The sequence below is a fragment of the Patella vulgata genome, chromosome 6, assembly GCF_932274485.2.
Source record: "Patella vulgata chromosome 6, xgPatVulg1.2, whole genome shotgun sequence".
In the NCBI taxonomy this organism is placed as follows: domain Eukaryota; kingdom Metazoa; phylum Mollusca; class Gastropoda; family Patellidae; genus Patella; species Patella vulgata.
Genome location: NC_065884.2, coordinates 29,313,280 through 29,338,028, shown reverse-complemented (window position 1 = coordinate 29,338,028; position 24,749 = coordinate 29,313,280). Strand labels below are relative to the sequence as shown.

Sequence of the window (24,749 nt, the reverse complement as noted above, 5' to 3'; positions counted from 1 at the left end):
ATCTTATAATAGGCCTACCTATTATAAGATGCATGGTGTCAGTAGAATTGTGACATAATTAAACAAGGCCAATGTTTCAGCTATCATGGTCAGTTGAAACACTTACTTATTTATTTGGTGCAGCCATCACCTTTATCATTCAATTGTCATTATTCCTGGGATTGAGGATTCAAGTATAGAGTTGTCTAGCAAGTATCCACTTTAGAGATAAAAAAAAACAAAGTTAAGAACTGTAGCCTCAAATGGAAAGTACTCCTTTAATTTAAAGGAGCTAAGTCGCTAATATTTGGGACCTAGAAATTGACACAAATGATTTACATTCAATCGTTTCTGTTTTTACTGTAATTTCTAATCAGTTAGGTTCGGCGAAATACGCCAGTATTCTCAATCGAATTTCAATCTCTAGCGTCTGGTTATTCCAGTCTACGCCAATAGTATTTATTGGGCATGCTCTCCAGATAAGAATATAGCGTCAACGTTTGACATGACTTGTGGAATATGCCTAGTCTCGTTTTTCGAGTCCCTTATTACATATAGTACTGAAACGCATTATGGTACACGATTCGTGTACCAATAGTAAAATGTTTATTTTGTCTTAAATATTGGATATCAGAATTTAAGGCCATCTTTTCCCGGTAAGATCACAGCATCAATGTTGATTTAAACCGACAAATAAATCGTGTTTTCAATGTCGAAGATTTTGGATGATATTGAGTTAGAGACTTAGCTACTTTAAAACAATTTTAGCAGATTTATTTTTTTTAGACTAAAATCTGAATCTTTGATGTTTCCTGTTAACTGATAGCCATGCAATGTGTGGAAGTACTCCTTTTAATTTAAAACAATTTTATCAGATTTTTTTTTTTTAGAGACTAAAATCTGAATGTTTGTTTCCCGATAACCATGCTTATCCAAAGGAAAACTTGAATGTTGACCAAATTTGATTTCAAGAAATCTGATCTCTGTTCACAAAACTTGAAAAATTCTTTTAAAAACTGTAGCCTTTATCATGTTTACAAGGGGGGGGGGGGGGGGAGTACTTGATTGAACGTTCCGGAATTTAATTCTCTCAATCCCAAAAATAGTTACAATCGAGTGTGAAAAGGGGTATTTCGGGCTGCAACACATGAGTCGACTGTATAAGTATATCAACCAACCACGCAGGCAAAACATATTTGTTGTGTTTAATTACGTCACGATTCTACTCACACCACCTTCGTAGTCGGGACTGTCAGAACGGAATTCTGTGTCACTCGATTGCAATTCTGTCAATGCATGACGTTCTGGACTGTGAATCAAGCACCCTCAAAGTTTTTGGAAAAGGGGGATAATTCGGGAATGCATGACGTTCTGGACTGTGAATCAAGCACCCCCAAAGTTTTTGGAAAAGGGGGATAATTCGAGAATGGACGGTCACAGAATGCTGAATATTTATAGTGTTTGTCCTTTCATGAACCCAATGTTTCACATCAAATTTGAAGAAAAGTAACATTCTATTTAAAAGATTACTATACTTTATTTCATTATAAATTTATACAGTATAGTTTATCACAGTTTATATCACATTATCTTATAATAAATATCACACTTTATACAATAGCCATAAATAACCATGGCAACCTGTACATAAAAATAAACATGTTTATCACACATGTATTCATAAATAAATCTTTATAAATTGTAAATAACTGTGCTTTAGTTTTGACAAAATAATAAATATTAAAATCCTAAACGATATTTCAACCATTAAAAGAGATTTTGACAAATGAAATATACAAAGAAAAAAAAAGATGTAGCATTTGATCATGAATAGTTTGACATTAAATAATTAAATTACTGTGCTTTCTTCTCTTCTTCATCTTTCAATGAATCCATTGCTGTCTTCCAATGATGTAAATTTACACTGATTTCAACTTCTAGAGGAGGTTGGGGGAGTGCTTCTTCTTCCTCATCAACAGGTGGTGCTGTAGACTTTCCCTTTCCTTTCTTATCTCCAGCATCTTTCCCACTTTTATTTGCACTGGCTTTTCTTACATCTGTAATCAAAAATTTAAACACAAATTTTAAGTTAGTTTACTTGGCATTAAATTGCTTAAACATGCATTATGCAAGAGCTAAATCTGATTATTGCAAGTCTTAATTTAGGCTTCAGATGTTATAGAAATTATAAATTAGATCTTTATTTAAACAACAAGACCAAAATCAACTCTGTAGACCCACGGATGGCTCGGCTACAGCTCAGATTTAAATAGGATTTCACTAATTGATTAAATCAAATAAGGGGTAACCTGATGAAAATACGTCAGTTAGATCGAGGCTAAATGATAGAGTGTACTTAGCGAGGCCGCTGTAAAGCGTTTCGGTATGCCATTGAAAACTTTACTTGATAATCGAGATATGTAGGTGGAGTTATAACGCCTGTCAATCAAACGATCAGCAAAGGTGAAGACACAATTTGCTACCATTTCTAGGCAAATATTACAACGATGATAACTATGTTCAGAATAAAGTAATTTGACTGAATTTTTCAATATATTCTTCTTTCATCATCTACTTTTGAACTGTTATAGCAAGAATGGCCAACTCTCTATAAAATTCTCCCATAATGTATCTTTAATTAAAACATCATTCATCTATATGAATTTACAAGATTAGAATTGCTTTAAATTTGAAATCAAATTATTGTACATACCTTTATCTTTTCCTTTAACTTTTGCTGAAGCTGGTTTCTTCTTATGTTTTACATCTTTAGATTTACCATCCTAAAATCAGTCAAAAGACACATTAAATATCTATATATATATATTCAAACTTAAAGTTTGAGAGAGACACAGATAGACTACCCCTTATGTTGAATTTACTTGACATATGTGACCACCGATGTGACCCACTCCAACTAAATGTGACACATATGGGTTAAAAGCAAAAACACAACTATGCATCAATGTAAATTCTGTATGCAAAGACCTTTAAACTGGTATGTGACAAATGCATTTATCTTAGAAAACAGATATTTGAAGTTTGTATCGGGTATAAACTATAATTGTAAGACAAAAGACATAAAATATTTACTGAAATAAGGCAAAAACTTCATAATCACCAAAATCAGCAAAATTGAGTAAGCTTACTAGTTAAGTATTCTATCATTATAAGTTTAATAAAGTATTCTATCATTATAAGTTTAAATAAAGTATTCTATCATTGTAAGTATTCTATCATTACAAGTTTAGTAAAGTATTCCATCATTACCAGTTTAGTAAAGTATTCTATCAATACAAGTTTTGTAAAGTATTCTATCGTTTAGTAAAGCATCATTAAACGTTTAGTAAATTATTTGTTACCTTTTTATCTGAAATCTCCATACTTTTAACAGTAGAGGCTAGCTCTGTCGGACCCTGGGTATAAACTGATTTAAAAGAGAATTCTCCCTCAAGGAATTCTTCTAGTTGAACATGAAAGGTTGCTAGTGTTGAAAGCTGTGGTGGCATCTTCTTTAATTCAACTTCAGGTTCTTTCTTTTTCTTTTTCTTTCCATCATCTTTCTCTGGTTTTCCTCCCTAAAAAGAAATATAGTAGAAATAGTTATTTTTTTGTCTTTATTATCATTTTCTATAAAATATAGACTTAATAATTATAGGTTAATTAAGATTACATCCCACTTCTACTCGTTGCCAGTGGCAACCTTTGATAAAAGTGTCGTGTATCAGAAATATACAGAAAAAGTACTGTTCTTTTCTGATACACCATACTTTTAAACTGTTTTAGATACCTATCAAGCAATAAGTAGGGGACGTTTAGTCCGACCCAGTTTAGTCCGCCCCAGATCGCAATTGATAATGATGGCTCTATACAATGCACAAGGATAATGTACATGAAACAACTAGTCAAAATCATAGTAACAAAACAAACCGGGGGGAACTACATGGCAGTTCAAAAACATATACAATGACATTAAATTAACATAACAACATACTACAAAAATCAATTATTATACATATCAATTGGCATCTATTTCATAATTTGGTTTGATTTATATTAATATGGAAAATATATAAATTAGAATATTGAATAATTATTTTAATTAATTGTGATGATAGAAGGTCGCAGTTCTCTTGCTGGACACTTTACAGGCATTGAAAATAACAGGATGAAAAAAAAACCGCCTAGAAAGTCATAAACTTTATTATAAATAAATTTCAACGGAAGAACCATCCGCCGATGCATACTTTCACCAGGAATGACCCACGTTTCGCATTTCCATTACACTACATTTAATAATATCGCAGTCCTCTACGCCATAGACAAGTTGTTTAGACAATGTGGTCTAAACAAACACGTGATTGTTTTATGCTCAGAGTATCATAGCAAGACGCACGTGTAAATACTACTCAGGTCGTCTCTCCACTGCAAAATCATTCTACCATGAAATGTAACGTGAGGCTCAGAAAGGGATAAATGAAAGAGCAGAAAGTATTTGTCACTTTTCGGTTGAAACGACTCGATAATAAATACTATTTTTCACATTTTGCTTCACAATACTCGATAGAAATGTGATGTAAGTAACTTATTAGCACCTTTCCTCGGTGTATCGGTGAATATCAGGACAGTTTTGGTCGGGAGCCGCCTCGACTGGGCCCCTCGACCAAAACTGTCCTGATATTCACCGATACACCTCGGAAAGTGTGCTAATAACTACTACTTAGAAATGTAAAAAACAGGCAACAAAAACCCACCCACCAGCACCTGCCGAACATGACTTGCTTCCCTTATATTGATTGTTTGTTTTTATAAGTACAGGCTCCTGATCCATTCACTTTATCTGATATATATATACTCTTCAAAAAAAAGTAGGGATATTGAAATGCAAATACCTATGCAGGTTGTGATATGTTAAATAGTCATGCTTTGAGAGTATGTTCACAGATGAAGAAGTTATCGCCCCAACAGAACCACTGAGCTGCATAGCGTCATACACGTGGGAGGGGTTCATTGTCAAATTTGACACTTCAAGGAAGGGTTGATGAAAACTGCCACTTGCAGGTTTAACCTATCCGTGTTTGATTTGCTATAGGTTCTTGCAGAAGATTTACTGTTTAGCGTATCTTTGCTTTAGTGTGTTACGTTTAACCGACAACACTGCAAGAATTGGCCGTGGCGCTGCAAGAGGAGTGGGTCAGATTGCCCTAAATCATGATTGGACGGTTGATTAGGAGCATGCCACGACGAATTGCTGAATGTCTGAGGATTGGTGGAGCGATTACTCATTATTAAGACAAAAATCAAAAACGTCCATTTTCACTTTTGACAGTGTATCTCTTTGCGATTGAAATGGGGCCGTCAGATAAGCCGCCCATATGAACTGTTTATGTTCATATGAAGGCAACTGGCCTGTTATTAACATACATTTACCTCTAATAAAAACAGCAGTGCATTTTTGCAGTTTTGTATTGTTTCTGAATATCCCCTACTTTGTTTTGAAGAGTATATATACAAGTTTGTAGTTTGAGATGTCTGTATATATTGTGTCCTGTCCGTAGGTCTGTCTTGTGTAATTGTTTATGTGCAGTGCGGCCCCCCTGCATTTACTTATTATTATATGTGATGGCAAGCAATAAGCATGGGTCCATTAAATTCATTAAGATTTTATTGCTTCTATTACTGTGAATTTGATTATACCCTCCTTGTAGGATTGACAGAGGTTGGGGGTGAAGTGGTCTAATGTGTGTGCTTTAGTTTGTTTTGAGTCCCACTTGTACATGACAATGAGTAACGTCGCCTGTCCAATCTAGGGGTTTCTCCCATTGCTAAAGACCATTATTGAAATAAAATTGAACCAAATCTTAGTCCAGAAATGACCTGGTTTGTATCAAGTGGAGTTAACCCATATATCTCTCTCTCTCTCCATATAGGAGTGACCAGTAATTACCATCAAATAATTGTCATAAAGACATTGGAGAAATAAATTAAAGAGTAAAAGTTTAATCTTACCTTCGCTTTCTTATCACCTTTACCTGATGATTTATCATCTTTACCCTTTTTACCACTAACAGGTGTAGCAACAGTATCAGTTTCTTCTTCTAATGGATAACATAGTACCTGTACAATACAATAATTTCTCTTACATCTTATTCTTCACAAAACACAGTTTTTCCCAGGATATGATAAATATATTTCTTGAATTATTGCATTGCTCTCTAATAAAAACAGATCACTTGGAACATTCTGTTTAAATATTTTGGGGCATAAATCAATTCCTGATTCAACCATTCTTTACTAAAAAAGAACAATTGGTTGATTCCAAACATAGAAATATTTACTATTTCATGAATCCCTAGTCCCCTCACTTCTATTCTTAAATTTACGAAATTCTAAAATTACCATTTCTTCAATAATGGAGAAATCCATTCCTTGTTGAAAGAAATCTCTGAGAGCAATGAGATCATCTCTAACAACATTTTGTGACCAGTTTAACTCTAGTTCTTCAGCCCAGGGTAATTTATCAGTATTTATAGATGACAATTTAAATGGTGGTCGTATTTCATCTTCTACAATAGGTTGTTGATTATCTGGTGGTAAAGTATCTCCTACACCTTTATAATTTATAATCAACTCAATAAGTTAGTGAATTCTATATAATATTTAAATGAATAAAGAACGAGAGCATCGCTATCGCTGCAATATAATATACGTCCACATTCCTCCTTTGATTCATTATAGCACTTTTTAAAATAAAGTGGGTGTGACACCGCCCCTCAGGGTCGGGACATGCACCAAAATGAATAGTTGCTATTCTTACGGTATAAGGAATAAATATGCCAAGTTCCAAGATGATCTATTCGGATTCAGAATTCCAGTCTGTAGACACAAAATGCAGAAATTGGGCGTGGCTCTGCTCCTGGGGGTTGGACATGGACCAATATAAATAGGTACAACCCTATGATGGATCATACTGAATTGGATCCAAATATGTTAATAATTGCAACCTGTAGATTATTTACAGACAAAATATCAACAAAAAGTGGGTGTGGTGGCACCACCCATGGGGGACAGACCATACGTACCAAAATCAATAGTTGCCGTCCTTGGGGTATAAGGAATAAGTATACTAAGTTCCAAGAAAATCCATTCAGAATTGTGGCCCTCAGACACTGAACACAAAAAATGTGCATGGCTCTGCCCCTGGGGTTGGGTCATGCACCAAAATCAATAGTTGCCACCCTTACATGACAAGTTTGAAGATAATCCATTCAGAATTGTGGCCAGTATACGATAAACACAAAAATTGGGCGTGGCTCTGCCCCTAGGAGTCGGGACATGCACCAAAATCAATAGTTGCCGTACTCAGGCTATAAGTGGGCGAGTCTGCTGATAGAAACTGTTACATCTTTTCCCTTCTGGAATCAAGCTGTTGTCTAGGAACTCAGATGGTAATCTCTTCGGAATCAAATGAAATCTGGCTTAAAAGTTTGCCATGATTTCTTTTAAAGAACAACATGCACAAAACTAGTGTATTTATGACCCTGAACCTGTGCAATTACTGATATGACTGGTCCCTTAAACCAAGTGATGCAATAGGTAAATTTCCAATCACATGTATTTTGTTGACACATAGAACCAGCTATGTTTTGGCTCTATAACTCTTTTTATGTGTCAACCTGTCACTTATATTTTTAGTGCACCTTTAGTACAATTGACCAAAGACATTAATTAATGACATATAATGCCACCATTAATTAATTATAAGAGCAAAAATTCTAGCAATATTAATACAAATGTAAATACAATGTAAATCATTTTTAAAATCAGACCTGAGTACAAATCTCTTGCAGTTTCTAAATTCTTTAAATCTGGTTTACTGTTAAAATAGACATTTTTTTCCACAATTCCTGCTTCTTCTATTTCTTCTTCTTCTAGGTGATCACTGTCACCAACAATTTCAGATTGCTGTAATACATAAATGTATACACACTTTTAAAAATATATTGATACATATATCTGATGAACAGCAGTGTTCAAAATATTGTATTTGATAAGTATGGCCTTCCGGTTGTACAGGCACCATCTATCAAGTTAAAGGTAGGTAAGTCATAATGGAAAAATATTTTATTTGTAAAGGGACAATCTTACAGAATATGTAGCAATGTTATACAATCAGGTAAGGTTGACAGAATAAATATCTAAGTATCTTTCAATAGCGTATAAATTAAAATCCACAGGATACATTTCTCATTCTGTACATACCAAAACCGACTGAACATCATGTCTAGATGATTCTAACTGTGTTGATATTTCTGTTATATCATCCTCTGGTGCAAATAAACAAATCTCATTTCTACCACTGGTATCTTGTAAAAAGTTAAACTCTATATAATATCTTCTTTCTATTACTGGAAACTCAGGCTGTTCTTCTGGATTCTGTTTTCATAAATAAAAAGTTGTCAAACAAATGACAAAAATTATTTTTCATAAATAAGCTTATATGTATTTTTGTTGATTTACAACTGGTTATATTGTACCCTAAGGTCACTTTTATATCAAAAGCACTGGATTGGAATCTACCCAATGCCATTATAATTTTGTAACATTTTACTAATTTTAGTAACTATATACTGGTAGCAATCACTTTACACACAATAAATTCTTCTTCTATTATAAATAAAAACATATGTGACCCGTCATGGCATAATGAATCGCAATGAGAAAATTAAGTTATTGTTATTTTCAAAATCTCCAACTCAATACATGTACCTTCAATTTGATGTATAGTTTGTTTCAATCGGGCAAAAATTGACTGAGCTGTGTCCGCTTGAAGCCACCCAACTCACCAAAGTAAGTTGTGAGAAAAATCAAGTCAAAGATTTGGTATGTTTTAAAACAAAATCCCATGGCAACCAGGCCATTTATTTGCTGTTTTGTCGTTGAATATTGTTTTCAAGAAGTTTTCAGGTGCTAAAGACGAAAATTGTTGTAAAAATTTGATCTGAAAATTGTAGTAAAAAATTGATCCGAAAATTGTAGTAAAAATTTGATCCGACAATTTCCAACATTTTTTTATTCAAAATGGACACCAAAATGACAAATTTTTTAGTTTTCACAAGTTATGTGTTTATTAATGTCATTGTATGGGTTTTAAGGGGTGCTACATCAAAAAAAAAAAATTCAGTATAAGAATCAATCCGATAATACTTGATACTCTAACGTGTAATATATATCATTATAGAGGACTGAATACGAAAAACATGATTTTGGGTCGATGCAACGTATATTTATCATTTTACATATTCAATACACCTTAATTAAAAGTAGTTATTATAGCCATTGTATATACTATGGAGTTTTTCGTATGGCACGGTTACGATACCAGTGTATAGATAACTTTTAACAAACACAATTTACAGCGGATATAATTGCATTACGAGAATTAAATTTATTAATTCATCGGGCATGGGTGACTGTTTAGCGTTCGAGAATGGAAAAAGGCAGTCGTGAGAGCTCTCAGTTAGTTGCAAATGAATTGAATGCACTGATATCTGCAGTTTTTAGAAAAAGTAAGTTAAAGGTGTCGGTATGTTCTAAAACAATATAACACAGCAACCATGCCATTAAATCATTCATTATTTTGTCGTTTCATATCAATATTTTCTTCTTTAGGTATTCAAGGGTGCTGAAGACGAAAATCGTAGTAAATGCACTCTTTTCATAGCAAAACATCCACAACACATGCGGCATATTCACATTTCTTATGATAGCCGTTATAATTTAGAACAATCTATACATTAGTAGTCTAAGTATGTATATTATAACTTTGGTGAGATTAACTTCAGTTCATCAATTAATCAGCACCTTGGTGCCAGTGGTCAGGAGATTAAGGTTGTTGATTGGGTAATCAAGTTTAGTAGTCTATCTTAATCATCAAAGAAGCCGTGCAGCTGTACGACCGAATTAAGATTTTTGTATTCCTTCAAAATAAAGGTGTTTTAAAATGTTTTATCGCCCAATAATACATTCTACAGTAGATATCACAGAGACTCGTTTTTTGTTACTTTATCAACTTGTGATGATATTTTTTGATATCAAAAAAGACTGGTAGGAGATTCTCTATTTATTGCTATTTTGATATTTTGGGTCAATAGATAGTATATTTGTCTTTATCTCATTATTGGATCGCGAACATTCAAACTCATTTTGCCGTGGCCGGTCACATATTTTCTGTAACTTGGCTACCTTCCATCCATAATCCCCTTAATTAAAATATCAATATTTAAGGGAGTTTTTACCTTTATTTCTTCTGGAACTGGTATTCCTTTAACATAAGAAACAGAGAGATTGATCTTCGCTTCATCCAATATATATTCTGAAAAATACACAAATTTCAATACACATCAACTCCAGTATATCCATCCAGATGCCTATGTGGGTACAAATAGAACAGTGCAAGGTAAAATTCATTTAGCACAGTAAATCATGAATGAATTTACCCCTTCTTCTAGCCAGGCCTTTATAATGATGTCTTTCATCAGCTGATATGAGTAAATCATCTAATATTGATAATTTTCTTAAACTGTCTATAATGTAGCCTCTATATCCAGGAATAAACTGAAATAAACAAAATTTGTATCATTTACAGAGTAAGATAATACTGTTTTGGAAACATGACATCATCAGGGACAAATACAGGGAATCTAAAATGGGTGGAAACAGGTTTGTGGTCAAGGGCAATCCACCCTGTTTATAATAAGGAGAGAGAAATGAGGTTCAACAGGGTCTTCAGTAGGTCAAGGAAATTGGAAAACCTGTAGAAAATGATCAAGGTTAGTGAAGCAGCCTACCCCTAGTCACAACATACAAGCTCAGATTGAAAGCACTGAATGACAGAACTGACAATCTAACTACAGTGTATGATTTAGATGACTCTGTCACCCAATCCCCTAGTTAGTTCATAATAATAACTTTTATTTTGTTTGAATTCCAACAAATGATTAATTCATCTTTGATCAAACCAAAAAAGGTTGTGAGATAACTTACTGCTAATGGATTTCCTTGTAAGACCAAGTTACGTAATTTTGGAAGTGTGCCTAGTTTTCTTACAACATCCAGTAAATCACTAAGATTATTGTTACTCAAATCTAAAGACAGAAGACATGGCCTGAAATAAATTAATATATGTATGTAGACCAGGGTTCTTAATCCATTTTGAAACAAACCGGCTATAATTGGGTCAAATGAGGTCCCGGGAGGAAATGGGTTTTAAAATTATAAGCTTCCATTCCCTTTAATATAACCAGACTTCAACAAAAATAATTCTTGGTAATTTGTTATTAGAAATATTGTATTCTACTGTATGTAATTACAACAAAAATAATGACAAATAGGTACACCATTCGGAAAATTTTCCATATTTAATTCACGTACCGACTAGAAATTCATGTCAGTATAATATTCTTTAATAAATTACTGTCTTCGTTATTTCCGACAAAAAACGCTGATTAAGATCACTGGTGTAGACTAATATATGGTGTTGTTGCCTTCACAAAATCTATTCAGTATTGGCCGAATAGATACAAATTGTGATGGGTGCCACACATAAGACAGAATAATTACACTTTCTGAAATACCTGATATCGCTTAGCATAGAACTTGGTTGGTTTTTTTTTTAATTTTACCGTTGGAAAAAAAAACTTATATATTAAAGAAGGGAATAAATAAAGGAAACTTACCAGTTATCACCAGTAATATAATCACCAATATAAGATACTTTATTATAACCTAAACCTAGGTGACTTAAGCAAGGTGGGGGTTTAATACATAAAGATGATAAATCTTGTATCTGATTAGCACATAATTCTAAAATCTGAAAGTACCAAAATTATATGATTCTATTTTTATAAAAACTTATAATAAAGTTATTACCATGAGGATGCATTTACCATGCAACTGCTTCTCACTATGTGACTGTTAGTGCTAAAATTAGCTGTCAAGAAACCGACTTCTTAATCAACAAGTGTAATTTGGAGATGTAACATCTTTGATGTTTTACAGTTTGACATCAAAGGGATTAAAATCTCCAAAAAAGAAGAAATCAGAAATTGTTTTCAGGATTAAAATCTTGTAGCTTAAGTAAGTCTTTTCAAGGTAAAAATTAAGTATATGTAACTCAATCATGGTAAGTCAATAAAGGTGGGCATATAACTCTGTGGTTGGTTTGATCACTTAATTACAGTACCTGTATTGATGGGGGTAGATTTCGGGAATTTACTGTTTTTATAAAATTTGCACTCAATGTCAGGTCCTCTAAATTATTAAACTCTAATAAATTTTCATCTAATTCAGTTACCTGAAAAATAAATCAATTTATGATTATCTTAGATTAAAATTTTATTAATTAAAGGGGAATGATGTAAGATTTAGCTAAAAAGCTGGCCATTCTCGCTATAATATTTCAAAAATGAATATATTGAAAATTTCATGCAAATTACTTTATTTTGAGCGAAATTATTAGTAGTTGTAGTTTTGACAAGACGTGTGCATTGATTGTAACAAACAAACTGGTCATTCGAGTCTTAGCCTCGCTTCTCCATTTTTAAATTAAATTATTAATAGCTGAACTGTTCTAGTTATAATCTACTTAAAATCAGAGCCATGCGATGGCATCAAGAGTTGATTATGATCTTGTCATGTTAATAAATGTCTAATCAATAATTTATATAACATTCAAGCTACCCCTGCCTTGTTTCATTGGCCTAAGCAACATTGTTTAAATACATCCGAATAAGCATCAAATCTCTCAATTTTGGTTGTAATCTATTGAGAGGGTAAGGAAAAATCTAAATCTAATAATCAAATCTGCCCTTCCAGGCCACTGGTAACATTTAACTTTATTGAACAAACATCACCCAATCAACATAACTACCAAATTTGTTTAAATCCATCAAGCAGTATAGAAGAAGTCCAAAATGATTAAATTTGACCCAATTATAAGCATCCTAGGCATCCCCAGCAGTATCGTTCCATTCTACTACACTAACCCTTGGGTCTGTTCATATGGTTTTCACAAATTCAAATTATTTTCCCTTGATGACTTCATTGGCCAGTGGCCACGTACGTAGGTTGATCCTACGAAGCAATCAAAAAACAGTTTACATATCAATGTTAGTGTCATTATTTACATTTACCACAATAGAGCAGTTTGTACCCTTGATTATGAGAAGGGTTGCATGAAATTTAATTTCAAAGAAGTGACATTCACACAAAACGATGTCCTAAAATATTTTGCAATAAAATGTGAGTTACTTCCCTTCGCCCACTCAGAAATATTTTTGATTGGTCGATAAAAATAGCATAATTATCAAAAGTGGACAATTTGACTATGTGTCTCCCCCGTGAATGGACCCTGGGGTCAGTGGTGTAGAATGGAAAAATACTTATGGGGATATCGAGGATGAATTATAAGCTGCCTTGTCTGACTTGTGGGATCAAGAAAACTTTGTTTTAACCAGTCTGAATAAGCATCAACCAGGCAACTTATTTACCACTTTTGATTATAATCATCAAATGGGTAGGAAAAGAAGTCTTACTTTTCCAATTCATACTTCCCTAGCATTGGAGCTAAGTAACTTTCTTTGAACAAATCAGGGGGTGGGGGTGGATGGTTGAATGGTTAGCGTGTGCACGCTGTATCATAAAGTCTGTCATTGAGTCAACTGGTGTGGTTTCGAATCCCCGGTTGTACGTGACAAGGAGTAGGGTCGCCTGTCCAACCTAGTGGGTGTTCTCCGGGTCCTTCGGTTTCCTCCCACTACTAAAGCCCCCTACGCATGAGCGAATTATTGAAATAAAATTAAAAACCATATGTTAGTCCCAAAATGACCTAGTTTGGGTCGAGTGGACGTTAAACTCCATTTCTCTCTCTCTCTTGAACAAATCAGGAAAAACATTATCACCATATCATCTTGTTGACATACATCAAATATAATTGAAATCACTCAAACACTTTCGGAAAAGAGGTAGAAAATACATAAATTTGCCAAATCAAGAGTCCTTGTCACTTCATTTGAACAAACCTGATTAACCATAACCAAAACAACATTTTTTTATCAAATTTACCATCAAGCACCTTTAGAGAAGCGTCAAAAATGTTTAAATTTGTATCTCTGTTGTGCCCCTGTCCTGCATCGTTCTTATCAGGTCCCTCAAAGAAATCTATTCTGCCATTCTGAAGAAAATGATTTATTAAGAGTACCTAAATTTGCTCCATAACAGTGCCCCTAAGGCCCTAACCAGCCTCTACAGAGTCGGAGACCAGCAACTGCATTTGAAGAAATCTGAATAAACACCAACGTGGCAATATACATGTACCCAGAGTCTTATATATAGAGAATCTGGCCAACTGACGTCATGGGCGTTATTTTGTTACCCATTCTTACTTCGCAGATAGAGCAACAGTACAGCGTGTGACCGATTTATATGTTTTAGATCTGGACAAATGTATTTTTATGTTCACTCAAGTGTAGGGGTAGACATTAATTTCAATAAATTTTTTTAAAATTGGCTATTTTTCGATCTAAAGATTCTTCATGACAAGAAGTAGGGTCGCCTGCCCAACCTCGTGGGTTTTCTCTGGGTCCTCCAGTTGGAGAGAGAGAGAGAGGCAAATTATTGAAGGTATACCTCTCTCTCTCTCTCTCTCTCTCTTGAGAAACAAATCTGAGTAGTTTTTGGTAATGTATACAATTTTTATTCAGAAGCATAAGTAAATGCTTTAGCCTTTTAATCAAAATTGCAGGAAATCGAAATTTAAACTTCGACTCCCCACTAAGACCAGAAAAAAAAAAATAATAATCTTAATAAAATCAAGTTTTTCAGACTGAATGGCTTAATCCAAATAATATACGCAGTGTCTAATACTAATAATGAGTTATGACAGTTCTGCATAAGATACGTAGTCAGTTTAAGAGGTGGGAACTGTGTAACATACCCACGACATTTGAGTATAAAAACACCTAGGCCTACTTGCTAAGCCTACATTGTGTGTCTCAAACTCATAACAAATTGTTGAAAATTCACTCCAGGATGAAGATATCAAACATAATCACTTATTAAAAAAAAAAGCAAAAAAAGTTTAAATCGAAAAACATCTACTAACTAGGCTAGGCTAGGCCTATAGATACTACTGTAATTGTAGGCCTACATTGTGTCAAACATATCTACTGTATTTTCGGTGTATTAGGCGCATGCGTAGATAATGTGCAGGGCGACTTTGGCAGAGGTGTTTTAGGGAAAAAAAATATGCGTGGTTTAGGCCCACCCTTTTCCAGTGCCTCGTGAAACTCATGCCATACCACACGTGACTCAAATCCATCTGTGATCTCCAGTAACTGGACCAAACTCTTTTGTTTACAGTTATAATAATTAGCCGTATCAAGCTTTATATATATTTCTTTATGAAATAAAAAGCTTTTTATACATTTGTTTATATTAATTATAACTTACAATTGCATTATTGCATAACTTTTAGCGGTAATTCTGTTGCTCGTACGGCATTGAAATTGTCATTCAAGTCCCGCCTACAACAAGCAAGGCTGTTTATTACATCGTGTTAAATTCGTGAGCAATTGGCTGTGATAAATGAATAGGTTTTGGCAATAAACAGATTAAATAATAACTGTAGAAACAATTTCTCATGATCAGTTACTCATGACTTAAATCCTGACTACCAGTAAAAGATAAACAACAATTCCAGTTTACTCTAAGTTATGCAAACAACTGACAATCAAACGATAGCATCCATTGCCCCGCCCATTACACGTGTCATGACAATACCCAGATTGTAGCCATTTAGATCTATCAGTAAAACAATACAACAGCATTTTTAATACCAATCAAAGAAACAATGATTTTGTTAACTACAAACAACTTCATAAAGTATATGGTGACAACTCACTGGTAGATAATTAACTATACCGGTAAATTATAACAATGGGTCATTCACTGAATCCATGTTGATTGAAAACTGTCGGTAACTTCAAACAGTTATATGTTAAAATTATAAGAAAGTCTTGCTCAAAGAAAAAAACCCAATGTATATAAAATACCAGTGAACATTCCATCATTCTCAAAAATTATTTATTCAGAATGGCTACGAGACAAACCGCTTATACCGCTAAGGAGAAGTTGAGGGTAATTAGTTACGCTGAAACGCACGGTAATAGGGCTGCAGGTCGTGAATTTTGTTTTTGGGGAGTCAAACGTGAGACGTTGAAGGGCTATGATTATGAAGGGGAAACTTACTGACATGAAACAAGTGAAGAAGCGAATAGATGGAGCACCGCACATTATCCACAAATTGAGAGAGAATTGGTTGACTATGTAAATGACAGGCATTAAGATTAAGAAGGTATACAAATTAACCAAAACCGCAACACTTTATGCCATACAGACGAAATTTAAATTGAAAAAACATCTACCACTAGTACCAGGCTTCCATCAACTACTTTTTACTTTTACTTCCCCCAATCGACACCTTTCTGCATTTTTTGGGAACCTGTGTATGTGAATCCCTTGCCCATCTCTTGTGTGGCCACACAGAAGACCATTTATGTCATTTAAACACACGTCAAATTATAGGCTACTATATATGCAGATGATTCTTTTCAGATGGGTAACTTAATGGCGTCCACATGACACGTGACTACAATTAGCCAATCAGAATCGGGACACGGGTTGGCCAGACTCTGCATGTACCAAATTTAGCCCAATGGGCTAAAACAAAGCCAACTATTTTTAATGAGAATCACAAGTAAACATACATATTCAATCTTAATTTAGTTTTTACTCACTTTTTTATCTATAATTCTTAATGTTTTAAAATAATTTGAAACAAAGTGATCATCTATCAACCATGGAGATTTAACAGCCAGTTCTCTTAACTGTTTGGCTTCATCACTCCAACTGTAATCCAGATGCCATGGAGAAAACTTCGAACCAACATATTCTTGTAATGTTTCAGTTTTCTCTGTATCTGCTCCATAATCTATAATTAAACATTTAGTTACAGAACAATGTTGCATATATCACAAAAATATTTATAACTAGACCTGTCCTTGAATCAGGTATGATAGTTTTTATACAACCTAATCATACACTTTATACATTAACTTCAACATCTAGTAGATTAATGTATTTTGTTGTCCTGTTTTTTTTCTCACAAGAATCTTGAAGAAAACCAGCGGCTGCCAGACAGGATACGCCCACATTTTGTAAGAGATGGATAGAGAACAAGCTAAAAACAAAAATGATTTTTTGTACAATCAGGGGCCATAATCCAGAAAGTTATGGTCTGAAATGCGCAAATATCAAAAGGGACTGAGATTTTTGGAATATAAAGATAAGTTTTAAGTTTCATGAAAATTGGATAAAAATTGTGACCTCTAGTGGGTCCATAACCTTCGAATTACATACTAATATACAATTTGCATACAAAGAGCGACCATTTTGTCGGCAATTTCATTTCGATTTTCCCAAAATTCCAATTCAACCTTCATTATGGTGGAATAATGATCTAAACGGTTTTTAAAATAAAAAAAAAAAACAGCGGCTGCCAAGCAGGATACGCCCACATTTTCGAGAGATGGATAGAGAACAAGCTAAAAAAGTGATTTTTCCTACAATCAAGGGCCATAATTCAGGAAATTACAATTCGATATGCGCAAATATCGAAAGGAACCGAGATCTTTGTGTTATAAACTTACATTTCAAGTTTCAAGAAAATCGGATAAAAATTGTGACCTCTATAGGGTCCACAACCTTGATATACCATATTTTTATGCTATTTGAGAACGAACGACGGCCATTTTGTCTGTCAATTTTGGGCCGATTTTCACGAAATTCGAACTCAGCCATCCTTAGGGTGTAACGGTGATATAATAATACGTTTTTTTAAATCGGATAAAAATTATGACCTCTATAGGGTCCACAAGCTAAAAACGTGATTTTTAGTACAATCAGGGGCCATAATTCAGGAAGTTAAGGTCCAATATGCGCGAATATTGAAAGGAACCGAGATGTTTGGGTTATAAACTTACATTTCAAGTTTCAACAAAATTGGATAAAAATTGTGACCTCTATAGGGTCCACAACCTTGATATACCGTATTTTTACGCTATTTGAGAATGAACGGCGGCCAATTTGTCTGTCAATTTTGGGCCGATTTTCACAAAATTCGAACTCGGTCCTCCTTAGGGTGTAAGGGTGATATAATAATACAGTTTTTTAAATCGGATAAAAATTATGACCTCTATAGGGTCCACAAGCTAAAAACGCGATTTTTCGTACAATCTGGGGCCATAATTCAGGAAGTTATGGTCCGATATGCGCGAATAATGAAAAGAACCGAGATCTTTGGGTTATAAACTTACATTTCAAGTTTCAACAAAATCGGATAAAAATTGTGACCTCTACAGGGTCCACAACCTTGATATACTATATTTTTACACTATTCGCGTACAAGCAGCGGCCATTTTGTCTAGCAGTTTTGGTCCGATTTTCATGACAATCGAACTCAACCTTCATTACGATATAATGGTGATATAATCAAACGTTTTTTTTAAATCGGATAATAATTGTAACCTCTATAGGGTCCACAAGCTAAAAACGTGATTTTTCGTACAATCAGGGGCCATAATTCAGGAAGTTTCGGTCCGATATGAGCAAATATTGAAAGGAACCGAGATCTTTGGGTTATAAACTTACATTTCAAGATTCAACAAAATCGGATAAAAATTGTGACCTCTATAGGGTCCACAAGCCAAAAACGTGATTTTTCGTACAAACAGGGGCCATAATCCATGAAGTTTCGATCCGATACATGCCAATATCGAAAGCAGCCGAGATCTTTTGGAGATACACCTATATTTCAAGTTTCGTTAAAATCGGATAAGAATTGTGACCTGTAGAGTGTTCACAAACAAATTGTGGACGGACGGACGTCCGGACGGACAGGGGCGACGGCATAATACGTCCATATGAAAATGTGGGCGTATAAAAATTGTGACCTCTATAGGGTCTACAACCTTGATATACAATATTTTTACGCTATTTGAGAACGAACAGCGGTCATTTTGCCAGGCTATCCAGAAATGTATTAAATTCGAATATAGGCAACAAATTCTCCAAACCACGGCCTATTGTGCTTATTTTCAATCCCGTAGTGTGGATTTTTCACTATTTTTCATATTCAGTTCAAAATGGCGTCTAAATTGTGCTCCCATATTTTTGAAAAATTTGATCTCATAAACAACTTTGTCGGCACGAAAAACGTCAAAGTGGATATTTGGGATATAAAGATATATTTTAAGATTCATCAAAATCAGATAAAAATTGTGACTTTTAGAGGGAACACAACCTTGGCATTACATACTTTTACACTATTTGCATAAGGAAAGGCTAATTTGTCAGGCAGTATCGTTCCGATTTTCATGAAATTCAAACTCAACCGACATTACGGTGTAACAGTGATATATTCAAACGTTTTTTAAATCTGATAATAATTGTGACCTCTAAAGGAAATACAAGCTAAAAACACGATTTTTCGTACAATCTGACAGGGGCCACAATTCAGGAAGTTACGATCCGATATGCATAAATATCGAAAGGAACCAAGATCTTTGGGTTATTAACATGCATTTCAAGTTCCATCAAAATCAGATGACAATTGTGATTTCTATCTAGAATGTCCACAAGCTAAAAACGCGATTTTTCGTACAATCAGGGGTCATAATCCATAAAGTTATGGTCCGATACATGCCAATATCAAAAGGAATCGAGATCTTTGGGAAGATTATGTGTCAGTTGCGGACATCTACAATGTCATCTATGTGTCATGGACTCACTGCATATAAACTATCCAGTTAATCCAGAACCTCACCCTGCTCATGCTGAGGGACCATAGGTAAGTGCCTATACATTTAAAAGAGTAAATTTAGTTTAGAAATGGCCTCAAATTCAAATGCAAGGAAATCAACTTCAAACTTTCAAAATTTTCTGGTGGAGAACCCCCCATCCCCCTCTCTAGACTCCGCAGTCAGTCATACTGGAACAGCCCCCCCCCCACCCTGATCATTTTTCTGCACACACACACACCTGTGCATTGACAATCTGTCTGTTTTGAAATAATATTTGGAAATGGCTGATTTAAATTAAACCAGAAATGAAAACTAGACTGTGATTAGTCAAAAATGTTGCATGTTTCCAATCAAAAAAGAAGACAATTTGTCCTCAATTTAGCAAAGTATCTATCAGTAGTATTGACATATTGTAGTACAGTAGACTCTGCATATAACGGACGCACATACAACGGTCAATCGCTTATAGCGGACACAACAGTTTGGTCCCAATTTTTGTAATAGAAATTTCTTATTTTCAAAGTCTTTTATAGCGGACACTGTATAACGGACAATCGTTTATAACGGACGATTTTCATCGGTCCCTAATCGACAAATCAATGTTAAAGTCCATTTTATAACAGACTCTCAAATAAGCAGAACAAAATGATGATATTACTGATTTTATTATTGGTGACCAGAATACTGATTTTAGGGGAAACATTTTTTTGGGAAAATTCAGCCCAGGCACAATAGCGATTCCACACACACGGAAATCCCGAATAACAACAGAAATTTTGAGATTTCAATTTGTTCAGAAGTTAATTTTAGTCTTCTTCTTCCTCATATAAATTTCGAAAGTCTTCTCAATACGTATAATTGTCCAGCTTTTGCTAACAAGTAGCGTGTTGAGCTCTTTGCTAAAAATCAAGATAAAATTGGAAATCAATGTGTGGAAGCCCTGCAGCACACTAAGCTAATTCAGGATGGATAGCAGATGTTTTGTATAACACACTATTTATAACAGACGATTTCTTCCGGTCCCAAGGTGTCCGTTATATGCGAAGTCTACTGTATAGTCAAATGTTAATTGTAATATCACAGGAGAATGTAAAAGACAACTAAAATTTGGGTGCTATTTTTTTTCCACGAGAGTGTATGTATGAATGAAATTAATTAACATTGTTAATATGATGAACAAATCTGTGTCTTAGGCATGTTTTTATACAATTTTCTTGATTCACATACCACTAATACCAGTGCATGCAGCTATTGAACAATTAAAATATCAGAATTCACAAGCAATTGGCCTACCTTTTAATGTAACAGAAAAACAGCTCTCTACATTTTCAATTTTTTTCACCGATTTCTGTTTTTTAGGTTGATTTAGTTGATCATTACAAGTATTTTTTTTTCTCTGTAAGAAAATAAAACATACCATGGAATTAGTATACCTACTATTCTAATTCTTTGCACATACAAAACTCAATAATGAATGCACACAACAGAGGTACAGGTAGTTTACATTTTAGGACTATCAATTAATTTCGACATCTCAGTTATATTATTACATCATTATGTCGATTTACATACATGTAGCCTCAGAAGACACTGCCATTGAAAACCACTTGGGGCTCAGATAATTTTAAAATGCTAAAGGAAGACAATGTAAGTTACTATTTTTTTGCCACAGGGTAAGGGCCCATATTACCCTATCTGGGGGAGGGGGGTAATATGGGCTGACCGTGCATTACATCTTTCTGATATTGCTTCTAAAACATACTGGAATATGTGGACCATTGATTTAGTTAGAATATGTTTAGTTTATTGATACATTTCGGTTAATTTTTTATTAAAAATACCAAAGCATGGTAACACTCTGAAAAAATGTGTGATATGATATTACCCCAATTTACATGTCCCATATTACCGAACACGGCCAAGAATACAATATTTTGACAAACTATAGTACACTGGCAGATTTGTTCACTCTAAAATTAACTTATTCTTTTAGTACAGAAGAATAAGAAACTGGTAATATATGCATCAACATTGGTCACCATTTTCATTGAAGGTGATTATGATGAATTATATGAAGATTAGTTGGTCATAATTATACATTATATTAACATAAACAAGTGTCACAGAAGCAGGGTATAACTATAAACCAATTTGATTAAAACACAGATCCTATTTCATTTCATTTTTTATAGTTCAAAATTTTGTTTTATTTGTCTGTACTACACTAGGATCTGGAAGAATTCTGGATGGCATGAGGAATTGGCCAATAAAACCATCTGTTACAGCGAATTTTTGGCGTGCTATGCACAAAACTGTGGGTAAACCACTACAAACGTCAACGCTGATTGATTAATCAATGTTTGACATCATAGGGTCAAAAGCCATTCATACAACATCTGACGCGAACTTTTACAGATCTTCATGTAATGTAGGCCATCAAAAGTATAAACCAGCGGCCGCCAGGCAGGATACGCCCACATTTTACAAGAGATGGATAGAGAACAAGCTAAAACAAAAAGCGATTTTTCGTGCAATCAAGGGTCATAATTCAGAAAGTTATGATCCGATATGCACGAAAGGAACCCAGATCTTTGGGTTATAAACATCTATGTCAAATTTTATAAAAAAACGGATCAAAATTGTGACTTGTAGAGGGTTCACAACCTTGATATACCATACATTTACACTATTTGCGTACAAGAGGCGGCCATTTTGTCTGCCAGTTTTTGTCTGATTTTCACGAAATTCGAACTCAGCCGTCATTAGGGTGTAACGGTGAAATAATTAAACGTTTTTTTTCAAACAGATAAAAATTGTGACCTCTAGAGAGACTGCAAGCTAAAAACGTGATTTTTCGTACAATCAGGAAGTTACAATCTGATATGCGCAAATATCAAAAGGAACCAAGATCTTTGGGTTATAAACATGCATTTCAAGTTTCATCAAAATCAGATGAAAATTGAGACCCCTAGAGTGTCCACAAGCTAAAAATGTGATTTTTCATAATCCATTAAGTTATGGTCCGATATATGCCAATATTGAAAGTAACCGAGATCTTTGGGAGATAGACCTATATTTTAAGTTATTTAGTTTGTTCAAAATCGAAGAAATCTGTATAAAATTTACGATGGTTCAGACAGTAGCACCTTTTTATAAACATCCAATAACTGCTAATCAATTTATTTTTTGTTCTTATTATTATATACCCTGTTATTAACTAGATCTATTAGGCTACTTATTTATTAATTACTATTCATTACTTACTGTCTGAACCGCGGTAAATTTTAAACAAATTTCTTCGATTGTGAACAAACTACTGAATACTTGTCATTAAAAACTTGCCTATGTGTTTGAAATCACCTCCAGTTGAATAAAATCCATTGTACAATTAAATACCCCAAAGAAAAAAAAAGTTCTCTCTTGAAAGTCAATGTTTTTGCTTGTATTTTCGACTGTCTTCATCGCAACATTACACATGTCACGTGATGAGCTAAACCATCGTAATATTTTGAAGGGGGGTAAAGGTTGACAAATTTTGACAATGACGTGTGTTGCAATAAAAGCAGCACATATCCTTTTCGATCGTTTGAGTTTGGGCACAGGAATCTGACCTTCTATCCGTATATATATGCATACACCATGTCCAACCAGACAATATATAATAAAAAAGAACAGGAATGCAATGCCTGTTGAAGAGAGCAATAACTTATTCATACACAAAAATTGAATTTTTGTAAAAGAGCCAAACGCTGTTACGATAGACAAGCCTTGCTCAGTTGCTGTGTGACCCCCTTATGCCTTATTTAAATACGAAATGATCTATCCCGATAAGTGACATAATTAGCTTCCATTTTTGTATTTCTTGATGTCAAAGTTTGTCAGACAGTAGGCCTAATACTATATACTAATACTAATTATAAATAACTAATAATACTTTAATAGTAATTAATAAAGGCCTAGTATAGAGCGAAGCTCTAAAGCACCGCGCAACACAGGAGCGTAATTGAAAATGTCACCCACAGACTGTTGATTAAAGAAAAATTCAGACCGGAACCGGATACACTGGGTAAAACAGGCAATGCGCATGTCAACTTACCAAATCTCGCCCAAGCGAGATCACGTAACTAACAAAAATAATTCTACCCACCAAATCTCGCCCAAGCGAGATTACGCGCCTCATAGAACTATTTCTATGACGCGTCTAATCAATGACGTCACATATTTTTTTACGTCAATGAAAATAATTCTCACACTTTTTTTGTTCTTTTTTTAAAAACAAAATTAATGTATAAAATTTAGATCTAAATAAAAATCAATTTTGGAGAAAACTAAATTATTTAACATTTTTTGTATCACTTGAGAAAATTAATTATGAAAGTTTTATATTTGACAATAATCAGCTTCGCTCTACTCAGGCAATGCCTGTTACATATTAGTAGTCCTAGTAGCCTAGTCACAGTGACGTTCTTGAACTAGAGTATTATACTGTATTTGAGAGGAGAAATCCTTACCCATGAGCCTGCACCACATGGAAATTCCAAAAGACATAATGTTTTCAATTGCGATTCAAACGCTGATGACGCTGCCACTGTATTTAAGGTTGTCATCATTACATGTAACGGTATAATCAAAAAATATTGGCAGCTGTGAACCTGTTTTGACAACTGTCGGCCATTTTGACGCCAAAAGATGCATTTTGGGATGGATTTGCTACTAGGCTGTGTTAATATTTGTTTCCAGTTTATAAAAGAAAACGATTTAATTATAAAACATATTTTTCATAAAGCATTAAACCAAAATTTGTTTTTAATAATAGCAAAATTAATAGATTTGTATTTGGTCTTATAAATA

General features: G+C 34.1%; 1 protein-coding gene across 1 annotated transcript; it reads right to left on the bottom strand.

Annotated features, from left to right (window-relative positions):
- Positions 1-1,502: 1,502 nt before the first annotated feature.
- LOC126825730 (leucine-rich repeat-containing protein 43) lies at positions 1,503-24,595 on the bottom strand. The gene is made up of 15 exons (XM_050555499.2): positions 24,410-24,595; positions 21,192-21,294; positions 16,836-17,029; positions 12,224-12,334; positions 11,718-11,851; positions 11,026-11,146; positions 10,479-10,596; positions 10,278-10,354; positions 8,242-8,415; positions 7,809-7,944; positions 6,379-6,590; positions 5,989-6,096; positions 3,342-3,557; positions 2,693-2,762; positions 1,503-2,036 (listed from the first exon to the last, which is right to left on the bottom strand). Exons 1-15 carry the CDS (start codon positions 24,506-24,508, stop codon positions 1,834-1,836), a joined length of 2,076 nt encoding a protein of 691 aa, XP_050411456.1. The 5' UTR covers positions 24,509-24,595; the 3' UTR covers positions 1,503-1,833.
- Positions 24,596-24,749: the final 154 nt, after the last annotated feature.

What these genes read in the sequence shown, in the direction of transcription:
- LOC126825730 (XM_050555499.2), bottom strand. Translation starts at nt 24,508, where the DNA reads ATGATGACAACCTTAAATACAGTGGCAGCGTCATCAGCGTTTGAATCG. An exon ending in TAAGAATTATAGATAAAAAA is followed by an intron (nt 12,335 to 16,835) that starts GTGAGTAAAAAC and finishes TTTATTTTTCAG; the next exon opens with GTAACTGAATTAGATGAAAA. An exon ending in AGGCCTGGCTAGAAGAAGGG is followed by an intron (nt 10,355 to 10,478) that starts GTAAATTCATTC and finishes TGTATTTTTCAG; the next exon opens with AATATATATTGGATGAAGCG.